Raw genomic sequence first — 26543 nt, forward strand, 5'->3', positions numbered from 1 at the left:
AACTGTCTGATATTGAGAGACATAGCTAGCTTATAATAAATTACAATAAAATATTAAGCAGTCATTAAAATTAGCATTACAAAAACATCATAGAAATTTGGAAACTGTTTACCATAAAATGTTACATTTTAGGCATCAAAATAAAAACTGTCTATAACATGTTTACATGAAAACCTGCACTATATTTGTGCATATGGCCGAAGACAAAATATATATATATACACACATACACATATACATGTACACACACATAAAAATTAGTTACTATTATGTTCAAATGTTGGAATTATGAGCCATTTTGTTCTCAACCTTCTAAATTTTCTATAATACTTCTGTATTTACTCATTTATGCACCAAGTACCCGCTGAGTTCCGGCACGTGACAGCCGCTGTGCTAGATACGCAGGGGTCATACCTTTCTCACGATATTCAAAGTATCAAGCCCCCTTGGTCTCAGAACACAACACTGAGTCTAACCCTAACCCATCTGGAGAGAGGCACCGTGCCCCTCTGAGCCGCCGTGTGCCTGCTGATTTGTGCTGCGTGACACGGAATTTTAGGTTTCTCCCAACGACTGAAGCACCTTTTACTACAGCCTTACAAAGACCTTTGGTTGACTTTTTAAAAACAACAGAGAGAGGCCTCGGACAAAACCTCGCGGTGCCTGTAAAAGTTCCCTAAAATCGGTCACTGCATGTCCGGTTCCTCTGAAACGCAAACACAGGCAGCAAGCCTCCCCCGCCCTCCGGCCTGTCCCCTTCCAGTCGCTCCGATGAGTGCGTCATGATGCACGTGGCTACCATTTTCTCAATGCCTACGGGTACTGGTAAGAGGTCGTTTGGGGGAAGCACTGTGTCCTATGCCTTTTCACTACATGTTTGCTCTGCAAATGCAGCCTCAGGGCAAGTTCTGTAGCCCCACTCCGTGCCGGACAGCTCCCTCCAGCCTCCCGGGGCATTAAACGAAATCAGAAGCTACCACTGACCGGCAGGTGCAGTTACGTTATTGACTTTTTCTGTCCAGATAACCTGTGTGTTCCCTTCTGTGGCCGAGGAATTCAAGGCAGCAGAACTTGTGTTTAGGTCAGCAGACCTCCCTCATTCCCCCATCATGTGGATGGAAAAACCGAGCCCAGGGAGGTTCAGGGGAGGGTTCATCACACGAGTGAGAAGAGGAAAAGCCAGAATTCAGATCCCTATGCTCTGGAATGAGTGTCCCCTCTCCCTGCACATCAGACAGCTCCCGCGTGGTCATGTCCACCTCCTCGCAGGCTCTGACAGTGTGTGTCAGAGGACAAATGAGAATATATTGTAGAGAATCGCTCCTTTCCATTCACGTATATTTGTTCCCCCAAGAAATAAGGGCTTGGGGAATTATCTGGGTATACCAGCTGGCCACATGTTTATATTCTCCGAGCCTGACAGGCAAGGGGGGACGGGGCAGGCCATTCTCATGTGCAGGATGCAGGGTCCTGGGAGAAACAACAGGTCTGTATACCCTTGGATAGGTCCACCTGCGATCTTCACTGTCCAGGCTTTTACTTGCCATTGCCAACCGTCCCTGGCGGGTTGGTAAGAAATTAAATGAGGTAATATGTGAAACAATGAGCAAAAGGTCTTACCCACAGCAAATGCTCATTAAACGGAAGCTGGATTTCAGTTCAACCGACCAATATAATACACAGGCCACCTTCCGCCTATTCAGTTTTTTACCTTCCTAATAAATTTGTCACGTAGTTCTCCTTCAGGATAACCTTTCCTCAGCTTCCCAAATTCCTTAGCAAGGTACTCAAGGGCTTTCAGGCTGGCCCCAAGCGAACCCTCCAGCCTCACAGTAACGTTGTAACCCACACCCTAAGCTCCAGACACACAGCCTTCCATTAGTCATCGGTGTCATTACGTAGCTTGCTGCCTCAATGACATGCTCTTCTCTCTCTTCTTTGCAAGACTAATCCCGAGTCATGATTCAGCTGAGATGCCTGGACCACCGGTTTCTTCAGCCTCTGCAGCCAGGGTGCTGGCAGCTCCTCTGCTCTAACATCCACACACATCACCCACCTCCTTTCAGATACGCAGACGGTCTGCTCAGCTGCCGCGTCAGGGCCCACACTGAAGTCTACGCTTTCCCAGAACGTGCTGTTGGCCTTGAGAGCTGGGTGAATATTTTCAGTTTAAATTTTTTACCCCATCACCAGTGTTATCAGGAAAGTTTTTTTCCTTATTTTTAATACTTCAAAATAACTAAATAACCTGACACTCACAGGAATATAGAGTGTAAATAAGTGCACCCCTGAGTTCATCTTCCTGAGAGAGCCGGGACCTCTAAGATAGACACACATCGTGATCAAAGATGCCAGGGCTTTCATTTCACTGGCGCTCCCGCTCTTCACCTCCTTCCTTCATAAGCAGGTTTACTGCTGAAAGAATACAGGGTAAGCTGAGAAGTGTAAGTTTAACACTGAACTCATAGCTAGTAGACTTGCTTTCTTTGAGTTCTTCTATGATGGAACAAGCAAGAAGTAAAAGAGAGTAAGACTGACAAAATGTACCAGAGTGGAAAACAGCAATTCCTTCACTAACCCTAGTAGCCACGAGATACTTTACTTCTTAGCCTTCTTTTTTTAAGCCCATGAATGGACATGTCATCCATATACAACATTATTATAATACCCAATCAAAGATTTTCTAAAACGATTTAATAACAATTTGCAATTGTTATTTAAAAATGTGGATTTTGAAAGCTCAGTGGCTACATTGCTCTAGCACGCAGTCAACAGGTAATAAACATCTATTTTCTAGGCCCTAAGGAGAAATGAGATGAAAACAGGAGCCAGGCTCAAAGAAAGCCCATTCAGTTTAGGAGATGAGATGGTGGGAAGGGGAAAAATTGAGGAATCACCCGTGACGTCTGCTAATGGCACTGGGTGAACCTTCAAGGTATGCCCAGGCTCTCCCCAAATCCCATCGCCCTTCCTGACCCCACCCAAGCCCAAGCCACCGTCACCTCTCACCGTCGCAATGGCTCTAACTGGCCTTCCAATGCGGTCATCACCAAACACAAGCATCACGCGGTGAGCCACCTTCCAGTCCATGAAATCTGAACCGAAGCGAGGCGTCATTTCTGAGCCAACGCGATAGGTAACCCCCCACATGTACTGTAATCCAGGCTCCCTTCTCTGCCAGCCATGGCAGCTGAGGAGGGGGTCCCAGACGGTAGAGCAGCCACCAGCCTGGACCCTAAGTGACTGTGGTGTAAACCTCTTCGCCGTCTCTCACTGGAACAGGAGCATGAGGGAATATAAACCTTTGCTGTGTTAATCCTGTGATTCTGGCTCTCACTGGTTACTCCAGCATTACCTAGGAGAAGGGCAATTCTCATTTTAATTTTATTTTGTTAAAATATTTTATTTTTATTTCTTTTTAAAGAGAACAGAAGGGAAGGAGAAAGAGAAGGAGAGAAACATCAATGTGTGGTTGGCTCTCATGCGCCCCCAAGTGGGGACCTGGCCCGCAACCCAGGCCTGTGCCCTGACTGGGAATCGAACCGGCGACCTTTCAGTTCATGGGCCGGCACTCAATCCCCTGAGCCACACCAGCCAGGGCCAGAGTGCTAGTTTTAAAAGATAAAATCTGATCACATCACTCCTCGACTTAAATCTATTTAATGGCTTCCCAATTCATGAGAATAAAACCCCGTCTCCAGTGCCCTATGAAGGCCCTTCGGGACGTGCTCCCCACCTCGCCTGCCTGTGTAACCCCATCCCCCGCCCCTTCTGCATTGTCACCCCACTCACAGCACACTGGCCTCCCCGCATCCCTCAGCACCTTTCCACCACTTGCTGGCTCCTCTGGTGGAAACGTTCTCCCAGAAATCCTCATGCCCGGTCCCTGGGCTTCCCTCGGGACTTTCTCCTGACCGGGCATTATTTTTTTTCTTCTTCACAACTGACATACTGAGTTTCTATTTCCTTCATGCCCACCACCGTTACCTTCCCGGAGCCCGGAACGGCGGTCGTCCACAATAAATGCCCGATTTGTTGATTCTATGGTAGACGAATGACGTTTTGAAAACCAGAAGAGCAAAAGCAGAGCTGCCGAGGTGGGAAACGGGGTGCATGTGTAACCCCGGTGAGCACCTCGGTTTGGACAGAGCAGGCGGAGAAAGGGCCACACAGGGAATGTGTCGGGCCTTGCAAGTCTCTGTCACAGATTGTTCCGTTTGGTTGGCTGGTCGGGCAGTTCTCCCAACGCCTTATAAAGCTCTGAACCCCAGTCTGAGCTCAGAGGCGGGCGCCTGAACCTGGCCTGCAGGCCGCAGCCCACTGACGCCCTGGCCTGTAAGACTAAAAAGCCATAGTTGGAAAGATGAATAAACTGTAAGTGACCTTGAGTGCGACTAGCTATGCAACCTCAACCGCCGGGATTCAGAAGCCACGAAGGCGTCTGGCACACTGAGGACAATGACATGGGGATGTCTTGCTCGGTCCCCATGTAAAAATACACGGTAGGAGAATCTCAGGCCGAAGAAATCCCTGAAACTACGGGTCTCTGAGAGAAAGAAAAATGCTGGCCTTTCCAAGCCTCCCTTCGCCTGTCCGTGCAGAACCATCAGCTCGGAGCTCACTCCTCCGGAAGCGTCCGTCCCCGGCACGGTCCCCGCCCCAGGACACTGCTGCTGTCTGTGCCCCCCCGGAGCACTCCGCTTACCCACGTCACAGAACGCGCCGCACTGTGCGTCCCCCGGATTGAACAATGAAGTCCTTCGGGTGGAAACCGCTTTCCAAGTCTCTGTACTGCTAGCACCTAATGCAATGCCTGGCACACTGCACGCAGACAGAAAACAGCGGCTCAATTACTGAACGACTCTGGTCCACTCTGGAAAAGAACCTTTAAAGGGGCCATGAAATGACATCTTCTCAACATGTCCCTAGAAACGTGTGCCCAGAATGTGCCAAATGGCTCCCACGTACCAGTGACTCTGCAATGTCCTGTTCCTGTCTGAGGGCTCTGCGAGAGACTAACATTGCAAAAGGACGGTTTCAAGGACCTGCAACAAAATCCAGGACAATCCAGGGTGATCGGAAGTCATGGAGGAAGAGGCACGAGGACATTAAACTAGTGATGACCGTCAGTGTACTCACTGGACAGACACCCACTGAGTGTGTGCTGTGGGTCTGCCTCGGGCTGGGTGCTGATGACACAGCCCAAATGAGATCCGGTCCCTGCCTGGGGGGATGTCAAAGTTGGGCTGGAAATGCAGAGCAGCGTGGTCACTGTACAACTACAATAGGGCACACATGAGATGCCACTGAAGGGCCTTGGGGGGCGTACTTGTCCCGACGGCAGTCAGGGGCTGGGGCGCCCGGAAAGGTTTGCCTAAGGAGGCCGCTGCTAAGAAGAGTCCTCAGGAGTGGGCGGGCACTGAGACCGGAAGACTTCCGGGAGGTGACCAGGTCCCAGGAGCCCATGGGGACTGGGAGTGACCAGCCTGGCAGGAGTGCAGAGAGCAGGCAAGGCCAGGCAGAGCGGGAGGGAGAGGCACGCAGCGGTGACCACAGGAAGGGCCGCGTGCCGGGCTCACGTGGGCAGGACAGGAAGCAGAAGAGTGACACAGTCAGGATGATTATCCCCAGTAATGGCTTGATTTCAAACCCGCCAAGACAATTTTCATCAGGGTCAGGCTCTCAAGGCTGATCAGTCTTGCTAAGCAGATACTTTTCCTCCCCTTTTTAAAATAAACACAGCACGACTTCGAAGAGAAGACTGATGTTTAGGAAATGGCAGATGACTTAAGAAAACCCAGCTGCTACCCACGGAGTCAGGTGGGAACATAGGGGTTTGCATACTGTTTACATTGCTAAAAGCAACTACACAGAACAATGGGAAATCATGAGGAGAATTATTTCAACATCACAGTTAACTTGGAGACTGAAAAACATTTCTTTGACTCATAAAGAATGGGGTGAAATCTACTCAATTTGGTTTCCTTTTAAAACCTCATGCTAGTTTTTTATCTTTCCCTCCTCCGAGCACAAACACTTCAGCCGTCACCACACGCTAGGCCTGGTTTTGGCACAGGGGGACACAAAAGTGACTTCAGATACAGTCTCTGCCTTTGAAGAACAAAGATCCTAATGGGGAAGCCAAACACAAAAATAAATATTCGTAAAATGTGACAGAAGGATGAATTAACTATGGGGGTGTGCCTAGAAAAATGTCTGTCTTAGAAGGGCAAGCAAGTCTTTACTAAGGCAGGACTTGAAGGATGAGCTAGTGGCATGGGGAAGAGGAGGTGGGACAGGTTTCAGGCAGAGAGAACAGCATCGTGACTTAGAGAGAGGCTTTTATAAGAGGCAGCTCTGTGGCCGTGACTTTCAACCTTTCCACGGGCCCCAAAACACTTCCCACCTAAAACAATGGCTCGTGTCTCAAGGGCGTGGAGGAGCAGGCGCAGGGAAATAGCTAACACTGTATTTGGAAAAAGAGGAAGAATTGTTTTTTAAGACATCAATATATCCCAGGAGTTTGGTGCCCCATAGCTCCTCCTCAGTCGCACTGCCAAGAAGAGAGCCACTCTTCTGCTCCAGCCTCCCTGGAAAGCCACCGTTCTGGGGGGAAGGAGAAGCCTCTGCACATTGAGGGTCGGCGTGTGTCCAGGCAACAGGCTGTCCCGCAGGAGACGGGGCGCAGACAGGGCTCGGCGCCGTGGTGCCAAGCAGAACTACACGTTCTTCCTTAGGACGGCGGTCTGCAAACGGGGCACGTGTCCCCCCCGCACCCAAAGTCTTTTCGAAGACCACATGGATGCAGATAGTTTTAAGGGAACTGTTTCTGAATTTTCACCTTCTCTAAATACTCTTTCCTGAAACTAATCTTGAGAACGTGCCAGAAGTCAGGGTGTCGAATCTGTTCTCTCTGCATGCCCCCCATTCACAACAACCCCGCCTCTACTCACATAATAAAGGCCTGCCCCGCAGGCTTCCCGAATCTGCCTTGGACACTCTATCCTGGAGGCCCACCAGCCCCAGGATACCAAACAAAGGGACCATTCAAAACCCAGGTGCCGGAAAGGATTCCAACCTCTGGACAGCAAATTTCCTTGGGCTTGTCACATGGCTTCCAATTCTTTACTTTCAACAAAATTTATGGAGAATCTGACTGAGTTGTCAGCTGATAAATTATTAAAAATCATTTTTAACAACAGACCGTTCTGTGATTTTTGGCTGATAGCTCGGAGGGCATTCAAAGACTTCAGTGGTGCTCTGACAAGATGCCTCCCCCATCCACCTCTGTGAACAAGGCTTTTAAATATTCACATCCATAAAAATACGAAATAGGAAGAACTGATGTTGAGTGCAATCTCAATCTAGCAGTAAGTGACAGTCATGCAAAGACACAAGAACTAATTGAAAACAATGGTGAAAGCCCTGCCTACCTCGTTAAGATGTACATTTTAAATACAATTTTATTTTTATGATTAATACATATTTATCAAAAATGTTAATGCATCTATGTTGTTCTGGTCTAATGCATAATGTAATAATTTAAACAATAACTCAATGCAGAGTCGTAATAAAATATATTAGAGCTCCATGGTCACTAAAAAAAACCTGTAAATGTTCATTTCTATTTATGGAATTATTGTCGATGTAGAGAAACAAGACTTTTAAGCATAAAAGCACCTCATGATGATAAGATTACATGAGAGGGAGCTGCAAAAATTCTCGGCACAAACTAACTCTGTCCAAACTCCTTCACTAAGAGACCTGACCAAATCCTAGGGTGACTTCCAGCCACCAAAGGCCGTTAGGATGACCACAGTCCCTCTGTAAACATCTGAGCAAGCCCAGGGCTGCCAGGAGCACAGACCGGCAACAGGTCAGCAGGCCCTGTCGCCTCTTAGACCAGTAAAAGCTTGTACCCAACAAAGCCTCGCCCTGCCCCTCGGAGACATGAAGCTTCCCTACCCAGAACTGTCTGCCCAAGAACAGGAAGCCGTGGCTCTGAAATGCAAGCGACTTGCTCCAACTTGTACATCTTCTATCAGGACGACAGAAGAAGCCAGTCTTCCAGATGAGTGTCGGCAAAGCCAGACGGCCCGGTCACAGGGACCGGCACCCCTGTCCCCCTTTAGTGCCCATCAGGGCCTTTCCTTTAGCACCCCCAGTGTTTATAAAGTCTCCCGCCCCTGGTTTTGGTGACGTCAGACTCAGCTGACACGGACTGTCTTCCCGCTGCAGTAGTTGCCATTAATACAACTAGAGTCCGGCCTGATTTCTCTCTGACAAAAGAAACAAAATAGAAACAGGAAAGCTGCAACTTTTCTGACTGCTGAAGACATGAGTGTTCTGGCCCTGGCTGGGGAAGCTCAGTTGATTCGAGTATTATCCCTACACACCAAGGTTGTGGGCTCGGTCCCGGATTGGGGCACATACAAGAATCAGCCAATGAATGGATCAATAAGTGGAACAACAAATCAATGTCTGTCTCTTCCCTCTTCCTATCCTCTAAAGAATCAGGTAAAAAAAAATACACTTGTTCTAAAGGGACAGTGGTCCATACCAAATCATTGTGTTAATATAGACTGCCCTGAATACAAATAGAATTGTATACAGTTTTACTTTAAATGTCAATATTTAAAATACTGAAAATTACAGTATCTTTTGTAATCATTTAAAACTGTGGTAAATATCTTCAGGTAGCAAGTGCTACAGTTTGAATGCTATGTCCGCCCCCCCCCCCAAATTCATATATTGAAACCCTACCCCCCAAAGACGAGGATGTGAGTAGGTGGGTGGGCCCTCATTCAAGAGATCAATGCCCTGTAAAAGAGGCTCCGGAGACCCCCTGCGGCCGCGTGAGGCTGCAGTCGGAAGGCACCAGCTGTGAAGCAGGAAGAAAGTCCACACCCAACGGTGGCCTGGCTGGCCCCCTGCGTGGCCGCTCAGCCTCCAGAACTGAGAGCAGTAAGTTTCTGCCGTTTGTGAGGTGCTGGGTCTGCAGCACCTCGTTGGAGCAGCCCTTCAGACTCGAGTGTGGGAGGGTACCCCGGCTACTTTATTTACGTTCTCTTAGGCCGCAAGGGAAACAGCTTCAGGCCCTCTGCTCCGGAGCGCTGCGCCCTTGAAGTGTGATTTTTTAGACCACTGGTGTTGAAATCAACTAAGCGCACTTCAAAAATGCCAACTCCTGAGCCCTCGTGAGATGGACTGACAATCTGTGGGATCGGGGAAGGCCCTGGAATTGGAGGGAAGAAACCCGTATCTTGCGGAAGCTTCCCTTGGTTAGTTCTAACGGCAATGGAAGTGTGTGACATCACTGCAAGCTCTGGGCGTTTTGCGCGTCCCAGGGACCCGACCAACTGGCTGGTGTTGAATGTGGGATACGGTCGGAGGTGGCTGATGGGACTGAGGACTGAGGACTGACGGACGGTAAGGGTCACTGGTCAAGAGGTCCAGACAGGTTGCAGCGGGGAGGGGAGGGGAAGGGGACAGCTAAAAGAAGGCAGTTTGGGGTTGAAATGACATATATAATATATATAAGAACCAAAAGACACCCACATGCTGTCCATACGAGCCGCTGGAGTGTGCGCCTCCCAGACGCATGCAGCCCGGCGCTGCCGGCTGACCCAGCAGCTGCCGAGTGTTTCTGTCCGAGACCCATAGGAGGAGACACATTATATATCAAAGCTCAGTGATATCCCGATGCAGGCCACACATGTACTAAAAGTGAGCCAACGTTCCATGAAACAATAAGCCCTTCCTGTGGTGAGACGCGTGCTGATGGGCCCCATTCTAACCTGCAGCCTCGCGGCCTTTCGGTCTGTTTTTAACGCCCACCGTCTCTTTAGTCACAAGGCCCACTAACGGGCTATCGCGCAGGTTCCAGACCACCTGTCAGTCTGCTCCAGTGACGACAACTTACTTGCAGGAGCCCGCAGACACTGGGGCTACACACAAGCTATCCAATGACCTGAGTCAGATTTAACTGCGTTCATTAGAAAGAAGTCGCTCTATGTTTAACCAGTGGCGTAACAGTTGGTCCTATCTGTGTCCGCCATCCCGGCTGGACTTCAAGGCCCGTCACAGCAGGGCCTGCGTCCCACTGAACCGTCACTCGCTGCTTCGTAGAGCGTTTCAAGCACTGTTTTAAAGCTGTAAATACAGAATGTTATGAAATAGTACCTTAAATATCACGTGAGCAAAAGTGAAAACTGAGTTTTTTAAGTATTTACTTTAATATAATTGATCAGCAACTCAAGCAGATCAGAATGCAAGCTTTGTCACATTCAATTATATGCTTAACAACAAAAGAAATCATCATTATAATTCTGCTCTTTTGCTTTAACTATCAATTGCTAATACAATAAAGATGAACGATGCGGGACACAGGGGCCCCTGTATCTCTGCCTTTTACCTTGTAACGTGCCCACAGAATTACTGTTATTCTTCAGCGAAGTATAACTGGCCCGGTCTTCTTTACATTCCCCTTCAGCCCCATGGTAAGCTAACGCCTTCCTAAGCTTGCCAACAGCTTGAAAGTCACCTTTGTCTGAATTGAGAGGGACCCGAGGAATGTTCCTGCAATCAGCACTGAATCCCTCTGCCCATCGCGGTGTGCACACACAGTCTTTAAGGAACTCTGAGAGCGTCCGTTCACACTTGCCATTTAAAAATCTCCTCAGATCGTAGGCATGCGTGTGCTACACAACAGACTGTTGCTGTGAAGATCCTTTTAGGTAGATCCGCTGAATTTATATCAAAACCAAGTGTAAGTCTGAAAATCCAGATCTTATCCCAACACTTGAAACTACTTAGGGTCATTAAAAACCAAACTAAACTGCTGCCAGATTTTTGAAATTGAGCTGAAAAGAATCCAAAGGCTATTTTTTGACCTTAACGGTATTAACAAAACAGGGAGACCGCAGTAAGGGATCTCGAGTAAGGAAGAGGAGGGAGAGCGCGCGTGAACCACGCAGGCAGGAGTGCAGGGGCCCAGGCCACGGAAGGCGGGCAGCGGAACAGCCTCGGGGCCGTGACATCTGCCCGCAGAGGTTCCACGGGGAGGCTGTTTTCACTCCTTCCCCCATTGCTTTTGTTTGCATGTTGAAATATGTTTGGGTATGGGCTGCGCATCACTCCTCGGTCTCCCCCCCCCCCCCCACGCTCCTCCCCTGGGAACGGGACGCCCACACACTGCCCGGGGAGGGGAGGGCCCCCTTCTCAAACTCACTGATAAAGAGGCCCCCCGAGGGCGGCAGCCACACAGCAGCCAGATGCCTCCCTGGGGCGGGGGCACGAGCGTCTATGATTGGGCAGCGCACACCGCCTTCTGGCCAATTTTCACCCTCTCGGACTAAATTGTTACCTCCGCCAATTTTCAGTCATTTTCCAGCCACAAACAGCGAAAAGAGTTTTCGGCTTGCCAGTCAGGCCAATAATCACGAGCACCCCAGATGGGCTTTTGCAGCCACGTGTTCCAGGCAAGGGCAACAGGGAAAAGCCAAGATTTGGGGAGCAGGCCTAGATGGGAATCTTGGCTTTCCCTTCTTTCTCACAAGACACTGGAGCAGTTACTGAACTGCCTTGAGCCCCGTCTCTTCTGTGAAAATGAGGATAAAAGTATTTTCCTCCCAGGGCTGACAGGACAATTCACAGGGCGACATTACAGTCAATATTCCCGTTATCTCTTATTAATCTGTTTGGAAGACCGGACTTGCGGGGTAAATGGAGGGAACTGGTTAACGCGCACCAGACTTGGGGGCAGCCTGGGTGACTGAGACTTCTGGAAACATCAGTTCCCCCTTATGATTATAGGGTGACACCGACAGGCACTCGAGGGCCGGTCCCAACATTCAGGACCAACGCTACATGCACAATCCTCCTTGCAGGAAGCAGCCAGAGAGTCCCTTTGAAATAGGTTATCTGCGTGGCAACAGATCTCTTCATAATCAGCACAGCCGAGGGGACCAAGGACAGAGGACGCAGCCAAAGGCCGCCTGTCCGGCTCTGTCCCCCGAGGCTGCTCCACATGGAGAGCGACACGCAGCCAAAAGGTTCCTCTCCAGGGAAGTTCCCGTGGGAGTGGGAGTGACTGTGAGAGGCCAGCAGCCAGGCCGCGCAGGGTCCCACCCTCACGTCACACTTATCACGCGTCCGTGCCCGGGGAGCTGTGCGCGCCGCGGTGGATTCCGTTCGCTCCCGTGCTCAGCATTGGGGTCCTGTTATTCCCACTACGACGCCCATCAACCGGGGCAGCCAGAGTGAGGGGGCTTCCCCCAGCCTGGAAGAACAGATCAGCATGATACAAGGACAGACCAGCCACTCCTCTTCCCCTCCCCAAACAGCCCTCCTGCAGCCCCTTGGCCACTCCCAACATGCACTGGCTTCCTGCTTCCTCTCCATGTGCACATCCAGACTCTGCTGGGGGTCTCCCGGGGACACCTCAGAATATGCGGCCGATGTGGACCAGCTTAGTGAAGGTAAGACGCTTTCTGGGCTCAGGAATGTGGAAAATGCTTTCTGGGCTGGACCTGACTGACTTCTGCTACAGGGACCCCACAGCTCTTTGCAATCCCTAGCGCAGGGGCATGTCCTGCAGCCAGCGTCACGCTGGGACCAGGAGGCCGGGCTTGAAAATGGAATTGGACTCTTACGGCGCGTTTCACTTTGGACAAGAATCCTTTAAGGATCCGACTTCCAGACTGGAGATGCTAGTGCTTGCTCGGTAACCACCCCCACGAGAGGTCTGTGAATATCAAATAACTTAACATATGGGGGCTGATCATACCCAAGCTCACGCCGCCTCCCTCGCAGTCCCTGCTCGGCTTCGGTGCTGTGCGCCTTGTGTCCCCAGCCTGCAAGCCCCTGGGAGCATCTGTGCTGTTCCTCACAGTCCCAGCGTGGTCCCTGCCTGGGCCCTTCCCTCTCCAGTCCACTGACCTGGGATAACCACAGAGCGTTGCTGCCTCTCTCCTGGGAGGTCTTGGCTCCCACGTTACTTCCCCGGGGAGGTCTCCTCGGACCACCGTGCTTGAGACCGCCGGGATCCAGCTGGCCCATGCCGCCGAGCCCTTCCCAGGTTTACCCGTCATCCCTGCTTGTTACCACGGCACATCTCAGATCAATCATCTTTGTTTACTGCCTGTTTCCCCCTCTCCCTAATGCACGGTCTCTAAGGTTAGAGATGTTGGTCTGTTCTGTTTAGTGCTGTGTACCCCACACGGAGAATAATTCCTGATACAGAGTAGACACTGATACTGACTCTCCACTGTTGCACAACAAATTACCCAAACGTGGAGGCTGGAAGCACTGAATACCTTACAGTCTCTAGGAGCCGTGAATCTGGCCGTGGCTTCGGAGGTGCCTCTCCTAAGGCTGCACTCAAAGCAGCGGCCAGCACTGTCGCCGCACCTGATGACCGGGGTAAGGAGGGGGTGCACTCCCATGCCTCCTCTCTGCACCCGAACAGCCTGCGTCTCTGGTCATGGGGTCTCTGCACAGCATGGACGGCTACCTCCCCCAAGAGCAACCCGAAAGAGTGAGGGCACCCGGGAAGGAAGCCACAGTCTGTCCTGGCCCAGTTTTTAAGTGCACCCCATCATTTTTGCTGTACTCTGTCCCACAGAGGGAAACCAGCAAGCCCGGCCACTCTCTAGGGGAAGGGAGGACCCGGAAGTAGGGATCATTAGGGCCACCGGAGGGGCTGCCTCCCCGAGCACGCTAACACTCGTTCAGTGAGTGAACAAAGGAACCAACGATGCACACTTGAAAACGAAGACTGTAAGCCAAAAGGGAAAATCAGCTTGACTTCGCAAGGAACTTACAGAGTTCTGACGTGTGGTAAGTGGAAAAGAGCAAGCAGGACAGAGAACTTCAGAGGTGTGAGCACCATTTAAAACCTCCGACAGGGGAGCCTCTCCCTTCTTTAGAGACTTGCAACACAGGATCATTTTTCTCAGGACTGTCTATATTTTATTTATTTATGGGTAGGTTATATTTTTTTCAAAAACTATTGTCTATCCTTCAAGTATGGTATCTGTTCCCATTTATTCTGTGCCTTTCACTACCATGTTGGGAAAAATAATTCCTTTTTAGATTTGCTCTTCTACGCGTATCTCCTCAGCTCCTGGCTTCTGCATTTTTGTCAAGATAGGATAAGCTTCCCCCACTAAACGCACCCCTTGGCAAACAAACGAAAGTGTTCCTAAAGCAAAGGCATTCAAGGACAAACAGAAGGACAATGTCTACAAGTCAGCGAGCACACCCGGGCGAGCTGCAGGCCCGGGTCAGCGCCCAGAAGGGGTCGCTGTTGGTGTCACTATTAGCAAATACATGCCTGGACCACAGAAGGCTTTCAGTAAAGATGATTGATTCTGTCTTCCTCTGGGCACACAGCATTATTAATACCTTAAAGAGTACTTCTTATATTAAAGCATAGTCCATTTGATATGCACGCGTGCATTTGCCCCCAAACGACGGGGAGCTTCTCGAAAGCGAAGAGGTTGGCAGTCACTTACTTACTGATGGCACCGAGAACAATGGCAAAGGCGCTCCTATAAACATTTCTGAATGTATTTGGAATCAATAAAACTCATTCGGTTCAGAATCAAAGAAGGCAAATTATGACTCTACCCCCAAACCAAAGACAAATGGGCAAAATAGTTATGAGATTAAGAAAAAAATATTATGAGTCATCTTGTTAACACTGACTAAACATTTTATAACACCCTCCTAGTCAAGTTTCACATGATTATAAAATAGCAAAAATGAACACCATAAAACTTAGGGGAAGAAGGCTAACGCATGAGTACGCCCCCACATAAACACAGTCAGCTAATCTCTGACAAAAGAACAAAAGAAATGCCATGGAGAGAAGAGTCTTTGCAACAAATGGAGCTATCACAGAACAACTGGACATCCATGCGCAAAATGAATAAATAAATCTGGGCACAGGTCTTACATCTTCACAAAAATTAACTCAAAATGGACCAAAGACCTAGATGTAAAACACAGAACTATAAAACACCTAGCAGATGACGTAAGAGAAGATCTCGATGACCGTGGGCACGGCGATGTGCTTTTAGACTCAACACCGAAGTCAAAATTCATGGAAGAAATAAATGACGGCGAGACTTCATAAAAATTAAAGATGTCTGCTCTGTGAAAGACAGTGTCAAGAGAATGAGAGAAGCCACAGACTGGGAGAGAAAAATTTTAAAGACGTTTCACAATATATACAAAGAACTCTTAAAATAATAAAATAAAGAACAACCCAATATAAAAACATGGTCTTTACCCAAAGAAGCTGAGAGCTTACATCCACAGGAAAACCTCCACGTGAATGTTCACAGCAGCTGCATAGATAAATGAACTGTGGCATGTCCAGTCAATGGGCTATTATTCTTCACTGAAAAGAAACGAGCTATAAAGCCATGAAAAAACACGGAGGACCCTTACATGCATCTCACTAAGTGAAGAAGCCGACATGAAAAGACCATGTAGTGACCAATGCCAACTATGTAACATTCTGGGAACGACGGAACTACGGAGACGGTGAAAAGACGAGTGTTAGGGGCTGAACAGGCGGAGCGCAGGGGACTTTCAGGGCAGGAGAAATGCTCTGAATGGCATGACAATGATGGATCGATGAACACATACCCTTACACACGTGTCCCCATCTATGGAACGGGCACCACCAAGAGCGAACCCCTAAGGTAAACTGCGGATGGTTGGTGCTCCTGATGTGCCGGCACAGGCTCGTCACCTGTAACACACCTGACAAAGGGGAAGGCCGCGCATGTAAAAGGGGCAGGAGGCCCACGGGAAACCTCTACGCCTTCCTCTCAAGTTTGCTGTGAACCTAAAGCTGCTCTAAGACACTGGAGTCTCAAAAAATACGCAACTATCCAGTCTCCACGGGAACAGGGGCTTCGGAAACGCAGTGTCTCCCAGGACGCAGGCTTCCCGGAAGCATGTGCGTCCCCTACATTCATCTGACGTCGGAGCGTGTGAATTGTCAACTGGTCTGAACTGATATGTGCTGGAAGGGACACCGGATTTCAAAAAGTACTTAATATATTTTACATTAATTAGAGGGTGAAATGACCATGTTTGAGACCATCTCACCTATTTGGTCTTACTTTTTAAAAAGCGGGTCACTAGAAAATTTCACATCGCAAACCTGGTTCACATCACAGGTCTACTGGGTAAGACTGACGCAGAGGCCGCCTCTCCGGGTTCCACGGGTGGAAACCGAGGCGGGGAGCGGGGAGCAGCCCTTCCGAGAGAGCACGCGTGCCCTGCAGACCTAACCGCGTGCCTGCAGGGCTGTCGGAAGGGCTGGCACCGGGCGCAGCCCGAGGAGGGCAGACGCAGAGAAGTGAGCTCAGGCACCGCCCCAGTTCCAGCAACGGGAGAGCGACTGTGATCCCCGTCTACTTGACCCTCCTCTCTCTTCCCTTCTCCTCACTGGGGACGATGACATGTTAGTCATTGCTCTTCCCAACCAAATCCCAAAGATATCCCAGAAATATTTTTCTTCCCACAAAAGCAGCACGAACAAAAAATTCAGGGACAAGCACCCAGCAGAGGTAGTGGTCCTCTCCAGGCTTTGGGAGCACAGGTCTCAAACAGCCCTACGCTGATTTCAAGGGCGAGAGCCCCTGAGGGTGCATTTCGGCCACATCACACGTGGGCACGATGGTGAACTTCCCCAGGAAAGAGGTTTCCGAGACACGTGGCATTTCACAGCAAAAGGGCAGTGACGGCAGCCACGGAGGCGCTGCACCCGTGGGGACCCAGGGCTTCCGTGGGAAGAGGGAGTCAGGGAGGCGGCGTGACGCCAGACAGGGTCAGGTACAGCCCACTGGGCTCAGAGAGGAGCAGGACGAATGGCAATGCTGCCCTTCCTCTGTGGTGGACAGAACTGGGAACGGGGTTCTAACACCTCGTTCTGGGTGACCAACCATCGCAAGGCGGGCGACTGGCTCAAGTTTCTAACTTGCATGGCTATGGAGCGGGTGCTAATATAATTTTATTTCTCCTATTGTTCTTTCCGAGTTATAAAAAATGAGATGCATGAAAAACCTGCAGGGGGATTGATCTGACTCCAGATTTGCTGAAGAAGGTGTGTTCTGCTGAAGGAACATGCTATTATCCCGACACCTAAATCAGCCCACTCTGGCTGGGACAGAGCATAAACCACGAAAAATAATCTCTGCCTCTCATCTTCATTGAATTGATGATTTTTTTTTTTTTTTTTGATGTAATTGAACTTTAAACTGAAAGGGCAAGAGGATTTGGATTTTATGATGGCAATTTCTCCCAGAGAATTTAATAATGGGAATTTAGATTTGGGCCATTTTAAAGTTGCTGACCTGTAACACTTGGCATATTTTGTACTCCCATTTAAGCTCATGGCTTCACTTCTGATGAGTTTTAATTAGAACCCCAATTGAGTAAAATTTCAGGTAGGAAACAGAAGACAGTGAATTTCTAGGCAGGTCTTCTGACGACTTCAGAGCTTTCTGGAAGCAGGCTGAATTGCCACTGCTGACTTTGGGAGGGCACACGACAAGACTTGCAGGTGTGACTGGAACGGCCTTGTGAGGTGGGAGCACCAGGAGCCGGGCCTGACATCCCCTCTCCCCTCGCCGGCGACAGGTTTCGTTATTAAGCCCGATCAGCTAAGGGAACGAAAGCCCACTGCCCGCTCCCCACCTTTCCGTCATGGGAGACACTTTCGCTCCCGTCAACAGAAGACCGCAGGACGGACACCTCCAGCATCTGCCCCTCCCCTGCAGGATGAGATGAGCACGGACCAAAGGCCACGTGCGGGGCTTCTCCCCGCCGGCCCCCGCCTGTGCAGTGTGCCCTCGTCCTTGCCTGCCTTACAGAATCACTTTCTGCAGCCACCCTAACGCGTCAGTGACTGTGAAAGGGCCACTGGTCCCATCTCCAGGGCCAGCTCTTGTGACAGCAGTCACTTACATTTACTTCTTGTTGACACTTACGTTCGTCTTTCTAAAATTTACGAGCGTGGGAAGGACTATGGTTAAGCATCGCCCTTAAGCCCCCCTATAAAAACCGCCTCTTCTCCGGTCTGACATTCTGGCCTGGAACGGAGCCGAGGGCACAAGGTAGAAGGAGGGAGGGTCTCTTAGGAACCGCACCCCTACCCCGAGCCCCACTTTTCTTATGTGTCCCTCCTGGAGAAACCGCTGCTAAGCCTCATGAACAATAAACGGTAAACCTGTAGAGAGATCAAATATATTGTGCAGCTCGTAAATTTAAAGGGTGGTATCATGACCTTATCATGCACATGTTCCATCCTACTTTTGCAAATATTTATAACACTTCGACATCTGGATATCTGATTAGAAATCAAGCTATTTTAAGGAACTTAAGACAGTCCTTTAGGCACTTACCAGCATACACCTGCACTGTTTTTGTTTGTATTATAAACACTTAGGAAACTGAAGTGACCCTTTCACGTGGGCGCGACAGGCTGCAGCGGCAGGGAAACAATGGCCTATGGCCGTGGTTCTCAGGCTGAGGCCCCCAGAGCACGAGTCCTAGGCTCTTCCATAGGGTTTGCAAGATCGAAGTTATTTCTATGACATTGAATTATTTTTTATAATTTATCTTTTTTTCACTGCATGGACATTGACATAATAGTTCAAAGAAACACAGATAAAAGTGTCGGAACTTAAATCAAGGGAGTGGTATCAGACTTCACTCCACTGCACAGTCACTAAAGCATGTTCTTGAAAAAGGAGTCAAAATTATCACCTTGATCGAATCTCAACCCCTGAGTGCACGTTTTAAATATTCTGTGTGAAGAACTGAGATACGCAAATAACGCACTTCACTGCACAGAGAAGCACAGGAAGGACAGGCCTCGGAGTGACCGATCGAATTATGAGCTAAAGTAGCTGCCCTCTGCAGGCAGCACTGTGTTTGCTCGAAAGAACAACTAACAGACCAACTGGTTACTCTGACTTGGGTCTCTGGCAGACACTCCCTCCAAAGTGAACAAAGTGAGCCTGTCACTTCAATAAAACAACTCGTTATATTTATTGTCAATAATAAAATTTGAGCTTGCAAGCGAAAAATTGGAATTTTGGTGAACTTGCGTCCATCCCTGTGAGCCTGACAGCGTCCCCATACTTAAAGACTCATCTGCTGAGGTGGTGTTCGCACTGAAGCTTGTGACCTCGCTGATAGGATATAAGGCAACAGGTCAACCTCCGGATGCGCTCCGTAGCTCCGCAGGCGCCTGCTTTCCAAATGCCTAATGGGTTCTAGTCCAAACCAGACACAAGAACGAGATCCATTCAAACTGTAATCTAGACCAGCAGGCCTCACCCACTGCACCACGAGAATTTCTAAAGCATGCAATACCTTTTGAGTCAGGGGGCACCGATCTCTTTTCCTTTTGATCGTCAAACAAAAAAAATTTTTTTAAATGACAACAGTCAACACAATAGCCATCCAGTGAGAATACATCATAATTACACCGATGTTTTAAAATCAGGTTGGCAAAAAATACAGTTTTTGGTGTGCTGCAGAATTTTAGTAATTAGCTTATGTGTGTCCTGAGAGGAAAAAGGTTGAAGATCGCTGGTCTAGATGGATGGTCTTCATGTAAAGAGTACAGGGAGTTCAGTGACATGGTTTCAGACTCTCCATTACTGGTCTTTGGGTATCTATCATTTGCAGTGATTTCGTTAGTACCCAATAAGAGTACCTGAAATTAATTACAGTCTATTAAAGTGCTGCCTCCTTTTCCAACCCAGTATCTGTGGAAGGCTATATTTTCTTCATTTACTTCAATCAAAACAATAAAGACATGTTCTATTAGGCCAGACATATAAAATAAAAAGACGTCGACATTTCATTAAATATTTTTCTTTTGGAAGTATTCTTATTTTCCATTAAAATATGCTATTCATGTCAACCTACTGTTTAATGGGTCTATAGTTTTAAATTAATTAAACAAATATTTCTATAATTTCCTGGTTTTCATTTCTAGTATGACAAATAGGAATGGATATAAACTTAATAAATAAAAGTTCTTTAGGGTCCCCAATAATTTTTAAGAATGTTAAGGCATCCAGAGATCCAAAGTTTTAAGAATCACCAATCTGTGATAATAATTACTGATTTAAATAACTACTCAAAGGGTACCTGCTTCTACTGTGCTAGGAACTAGAACACTAGAAATAAAGATACCATTCCCACCCTCGAAGAATTTCATTAAAATTCTCCATATTAATAATTTTCCTGTAAACCAACTTTAAGTTTCTTAGGGGAATGTCTTTTGCATCTTAATGTCACCAATGGCGATCACTATTATACATGTCACCTAAATAAGGCCTAAGTACTCAACGATTCAATCTGAATCTACGTGACATGCATTTGACTGATGCATCAGACAGTCGTGGATCTTGTCACGCAATTTTGTGATGTGCGCTATCTGCACACGTCGACACGGGTCTCAGACACCGACGGCTCCTGGTGGTGAAACAACGTGCTGCCCCCCCTCAGTTAAAAGATGACATTGGCCCTGAGACGACACAGAGGCACACCTACAGTGCAGCCCTCGGAATGGCGCAGACTCAGGAAGTAAATGTAATATTTAAGTCATGTCATGGTTTTTAAGATAAATTTATTCTTCCAGATTTATATGTCAGACAGTCTGGATAATAGGATAAGGTAGAAGATAGTCACTTATTTCAAGAATTTGAACTGTCATAATATGAAAATAATTTTCCTGATGCTGTTACCAGAGCTCCAGAAGGCAACGCCAAAAAGTAGAAATTATAAGGAGCCCAAAGAAAAGATGCCATCCATATATATATATATATGGGATAGTAGCTTAATTATCAATAGAAATGATGCTTGAAGGTCAGAGGTCACGTCTTTTTCTGCTCTAATCCAAAGGAGACAGGGTATTTCCATCAGAAACAGCGGGAGCTGAAACGGAGGCTGCGGGGAGGGGGCGGGGGAGAAACGCCCACCCAGGCCAGGATGAAAGGCACCTGACGGGCTACCAGAGGCCTCTTCCAGTTCTGTGACTCCCGGGGTTTTCCAAGAAGGACCCCAGACAAGCTCTGGGCGGCAGTTAATCAGCAGAGGGGTACCTTCGCCGCCCCGCCTCATGCACGCAGCGCTGCCAGCAACGGCGAGGGAGGAAGCGGCTGGCCTCGCACGCGAGCCCCGCAAGAGCCACGCCGGGTCTGAGCCACGCAAATGGGGATCGAGGTGCACTTTGCCCATTTTCCTGCACTTCTAACCTGCTACCTTCTCTGTCCCTTCTACAACAAAGTTACTAATTAGTGAACTGAGAGAGCAGTAGGAAAGTGACTGAACCAAAAGAAACAATGCAGAATCAGAGCAAACGCACTTAAAGCAAGTTTCCTGACACCCCAGTCCTCTTCTCTCTTGGGCAGCCTGGTGTCCCTTCCTTGCAGGACAAGAAACCTGAAAGCCTGTCCCGGGACTGCAGCCTGCGTCCAGTGGGAACCCGGAGATGTGTCTCATTTAAATCTTGTGCGAGAAGGCTTAATTCTAGAATCAGTTCACCAGTTCTTCTCACAGCTTGGTTCTGAAACCAATGGGCGTGTACATCTGAAAACTGCACACCACGGATGAGTAGTACATACGCTTACTTCACATTTTTAGCATCACGTGCAGGCTGTGGGAACATCTGGTGTTTTGCAAATCTGGCGAGATCCAGCTGCATTTCCAGTTCCAGGTGTGTCCGCCGACATGTGTGAGCTGTTCTGCAACCTGGATTTCAGACTCTTTCTCTCTACCACCCCCGCCCCGTACAACAGCACTCACTGTGTGATTCCAAACATGCACTGTATCTAAACTTTATCCTTTTCCTCTCTGAATGGAAAAATTAAAAGCTTGCCAATTAAGAAAGTGAGGAAAAAACACAAAGCTGGAGCGAAGACGTAAAGTTAGTCGCAGGTGTTATCTGTCTCCCTTTCCTGCGGCTGAACCTGACGCTGCGGCAATGCCCTCGCTTGAGGACGCGCCCCCCGAACTGAGAGAGAGCGACACCCTCCTGAACCGCCCGATCCTTGCTGGGTCAGCACCGCCTCTCCTCCTCAGGAAGCACGCGAACACGCGCACAACCACATCTGTCACGCATTCTCAGGTGCCTGGAGGACATCTTAAAGGTGTAAGGTTAAGAAACTAAGGCGACGAGAATGGGCTGTAAATATAGAACATCATAAATAACAAGCAAAACTCTAAGTGGACTCTATATCCAATTCTGAAATTTAATCGTGAGTAAATAATTGCCGTTGGAAAGTCTAGAACCTCTGACCACCTCCACACACATGTCCGCAATCAGCGCGTGGCCGTGGCTGGTCATGCTAGGCTTGGTTCTTGCCCTCATATAAGCACTTAGAACCTCCTTCAGCCGAGGGGAAGGAAGGCCCCTCCATCACCCTGGCTGGTCGGTGGGTCTCACTCCAGCCAGGCCACAGGTCCTAACTCTGGAGCCATTTCCTGGGATTCCCAATCCCCACCTGGTTCAGTCTCTTCCCTCCAATCTCTACATCCTGCATTGCTAATACTTATTTGGATTTTGAACCTCTTCTCAGCCTTGGAGACTGAAACCGATGTTTGCAGGACTCCTGTCTTTTCCCACACGTGGCCAGGATCCTGCCCGGCCTTCCTCGATTAGACTCGGCCCTGCCCTGGGCCCACGCCATGACAGGCTGCCCGCTGGGACTGAAAACGCTCGGGGCCCCTGCTCTCCCACAGATCCTAGAACCGTTCCAGGTTCCTTGACTCTATCTGCTTGCTCTATGACTTCTTAGATGAAGCGCAGCTCAGTGGGTAAGAGCAAAGGCCCTATTTGGAATAAGCCTTCTTGAGTCCAACTTGTGGCTCCTCTATTACCACAGTAACTTGGTTGAACTCGCCTAGTAAAACCAGAATAATAATGTTATCTAGTTCACAGATTACTCAGCCACAGCCTCTGCCTCAAAGAGGCAGCAACCCAACAGAAATTCCTGAGGCTGAACCACAGAATCGGTGAATGGCAGGTTCAAAGTTCAAAGTCAGGTTTATATGACAACGGATCTGTGCTCTTTTCAAATATATCATGCTACTTCCCTGTAAAATCATCTTTATTTTCTTCTTAAAAAAAAACCCACAAAAATAATTACCTCCTTTTTATAGCAGCGGCTGTAAAACTTAAAACCAAGTTATTAACTAAATTATTTGATGTACACTAATAAGGAACTGAAGCCAAAGGTTATCCAGTAAGCTAGTTAAAATTAGCATTTCCCAGAGCTGTCTGAACCTCTACCTGTGCCAACTTCCAAGCGAATGCCTTGAATTCCTAGCCTTTACACTCAGTTCTCAGGATAATATTAGCCATAACAAACTTCTTGGGACAGGGTACTAGGCAGACGTGCGAACCTGGGGGAATGAGACAGCAGGCAGCGTTTCAGTCCCCTCTCCTCGGCTGCCAGGTGACATCACTGTCACATAAACTGTTCTCATTCTACTAACAATGGCTGGACTTCCTCAGGACAGACCTCACATACTCCGTGGTATTCATGTGAAATTTCCTAAGGGCTCACTTTTAATCAGAGCTAAGCGGTTAGCCTGGCTAAATGCATGTGATGAGGGATGGGCACCACAGGTTCTTACCACGTGTCACAGGGAAAGTTCAGGATGAAGCCTTTATATAAAATAACATGTTACAAGAACACGTATAAAACGTACATGTAAATTAGAACAGTCAAGTCCGATTGAGACTATTTACACAGCTGCGACAGAGGAAAGTGATTTCCTAATTAACACACCTCATGCCTAGCAAAAACCTGATATGCCACCGTGTTCATATTCCGCATTTCGAGAAAGGAAATAAAAATAAAATCGACAGAAAGGAAGAAGAACTTTCATTTCTCCTAAAGTGTTCAGTCTGCTAATACTTTCAACTGTCCCTCGGTTACCTTGGTCACAGCTTGGGGAGAAAACGTGACTGCGTCCACCACAGTGATGAGGTCTGCGGGGCGGAGGCGGTCGAAGTACTTCGCGCAGACCTCAAAGGCACTCAGCCACTCGGGCGTGCACTCCGGGACTTGCTTGATGAGGTGAGGGTCCCCGGCCCAGAACAACTTCTGCAGCCAGACGGTGTACAGGGAGCTGGGCGCGAGCGTCCGCCCATCCTGGTCAGGGATTTGGGGCACCAGCTTAGAGATAGACAGGATATTCTGGCTTGACAGAACTGGCCCCAGCGCTTCCAGGGGGTTCGTGTGCCCCTCGGTCAGCCTTTTGTAGTCGAGGCCTGATGGAAAGAGAAGAGAGGAGTTCTCGCCAACACAGACGGACAGCGGCTTCCAACACACACAGCCCTCTCTATGTGGCTGAGGGCAAAGACTGACCCGCCCGTTTAGTTACAGCAAACCACGTAGTTGTCCCTTAGACCAGAAGACCTGAGTTCTAGGCCCAGCCCGCCACTTAAACCAACCCTGCAGTCCTGGACACGTCACGCGCTCCGTGAGCCTCGGCCGCCTCCCGTGTGCACGGGAGAGGGCACCGTGTCCTTGCTCCCTCAGGCCCCTGGGGGCCCCAGGGCTTTCGGCAACAACTGCCCTCATGGACCTGCATTACGGCCACGGGTCACGCATCTGGCATCTCGTCAACTGCTGGAAGGCAGAGCCGCACAGGACGCCTTGTCCTCTGTGTGCACCCCAGGGTCTAATCCGGACACTTGCTAAACCACTGACAAACTAAGTTCTCATAATCGTTAGGAATACTAAAAAAACAGATTTGAAAATGCCTCGTAAATTATAAATTATCATAGTGACTCGAGGGATAGTAACGTGTTTCATTCCTTTGTTACGAGCGTAAAGACACACAAACAACGTTCCAGTGATTTCCACAATGTCTCAAAGATGTGAAGGCGCTAACTTAATGGGCTCCCCATGTGCTTTCAACGCAGAGGCTCCACTGAAGCCTAGTTCTGCCAAGTTGCCTGCTGTAAAGTGTCTCGGCCTTGATGTTCATGTAAATAAAATAGAACCGATGGAAGCAGAAAAAAAGATAACAAAAAAACAGAGCTCTAGAGTGAAAAGCATCGGATTTTGGTACCCTGTCTACTGTAAGCCGCTGTGTGAGTTTCAACAGGTTTCTTAGTTTCTCTGTATGCAGTTCCCCCAACCATAACTGAAGGCGCCGATAAGACAGAAACCAAAGACCAATGAGCATCAAAATCCTAGAGTTTCAGATCTATGTCAGTCATGGTGCACGGCCATGGCTATGCACCAAAAAAAATTAATCCCTAGATTTAATTTCAGAAAAGATACCAAGCAGGGGAATGATCCTCTTACCTGATGCAACAACTTTAAATTTCTTCAGCAGCCGGATGTGGGTTTCTGGTTTGATGGTGTAGGTCCCCAAATCTGCACAGCCACAGCTCTCCAGAAGGGTGAAATAGTACAGCAGCCTCTCGTGGTCAAAGCCACCGATAGTGGGGTAAATGTACTTGACCATGCGCTTGTGAAAGGCTTTGGGATCAGTCTTCAAAGTCTCAAACAGATGCAGAGCGTGGGCTCGGTGTTCAATCTCTGCTGTGGACAAACTGCAATTAGGAGAAGAAAAACAAAGTGTTAAATTTGGTTCCTTTATTAAACAAAAAATTATTATTTTTTAAATCCAGGAAGAAAGTCTACTTCTTACAAGTCCCTCCCATTTGCCTAATCCAAGACAGTAAACCACAAAGATGCATGTATTCTATATAAAAGAAGGCAAACGTGTTCAATGTCTGTGATGTACCATCCAATTTGGATGTGACTTCCTTGGGTCTATAGCCTCTACTTCTGGCTCCTGCAGTTGGGACCGTTGCCCAGGGCTTACTGACTAGGATAGGGACCCAGATCTGTTGGCTTCCACTATGCACTATTTATTCATGTCACGAGAATAATTCAAAATGGGAGCTTCGTTATAGAAATACAGACAACCTTATTATCTCAGGAATCTGTGAGGGGAAGACATAACCCCAACTTTTGGGCATAACTATTACATCCAAGAGCCTTGAACTGACACTGGAGAGACCCAGAATTGATACAAAGTTCCAAAAACATTAAAATCAGCAAGCACAGGTACACGCACTTCCACCTGAATTACCTGTAGTAATGAAAGCCACTTAAATAAAATACATCTTATTCCTTTCACGTTGACTTGGATGTCTTTACAATATAATACACACGTTACATGAGGAGTTGCGTTCGGTTGATGAGTTTGTAGCTGGAGGGGTTAAGGGGAGGGCTTAATTCTGGTCTGTGCCTCTCCCTGCACAGAACCCAGAGCCCCAGCACCCAGTGCCGTCCCAGCACCCAGTGCAGGGTGGATCAGGCAGCCCTCTGCTCTGACAGAGGTAGGCTCTGAGCAGCAGCAGTGGGAGAATCTGAGCGGGCGAGTGAGTCCTCCCGCAGCACCCACATGGGATGTCACACAGTTTCAAAGCAACCCTTCAAAATGGATACCCTGTTTACTAGAATCCCCACGTT

At 48.5% G+C, this 26543-nt stretch overlaps 1 protein-coding gene across 1 annotated transcript in view; it reads right to left on the reverse strand.

Annotated features, from left to right (window-relative positions):
• The window catches only part of NBAS (NBAS subunit of NRZ tethering complex), a 257267-nt gene that overhangs the window by 47198 nt on the left and 183526 nt on the right, over nt 1-26543 (reverse strand). Inside the window, exons 43-44 of the mRNA XM_090280933.1 lie at nt 25365-25615; nt 23985-24319 (exon numbers count right to left, since the gene is read on the reverse strand). Of these exons, the coding sequence (XP_090137059.1) occupies nt 23985-24319; nt 25365-25615 (586 nt within the window). The remainder of the gene's footprint in view (nt 1-23984; nt 24320-25364; nt 25616-26543) is intronic.

This window comes from Furipterus horrens, unplaced genomic scaffold (assembly GCF_987537825.1).
Source record: "Furipterus horrens unplaced genomic scaffold, mFurHor1.1.pri manual_scaffold_6, whole genome shotgun sequence".
Lineage (NCBI taxonomy): Eukaryota > Metazoa > Chordata > Mammalia > Chiroptera > Furipteridae > Furipterus > Furipterus horrens.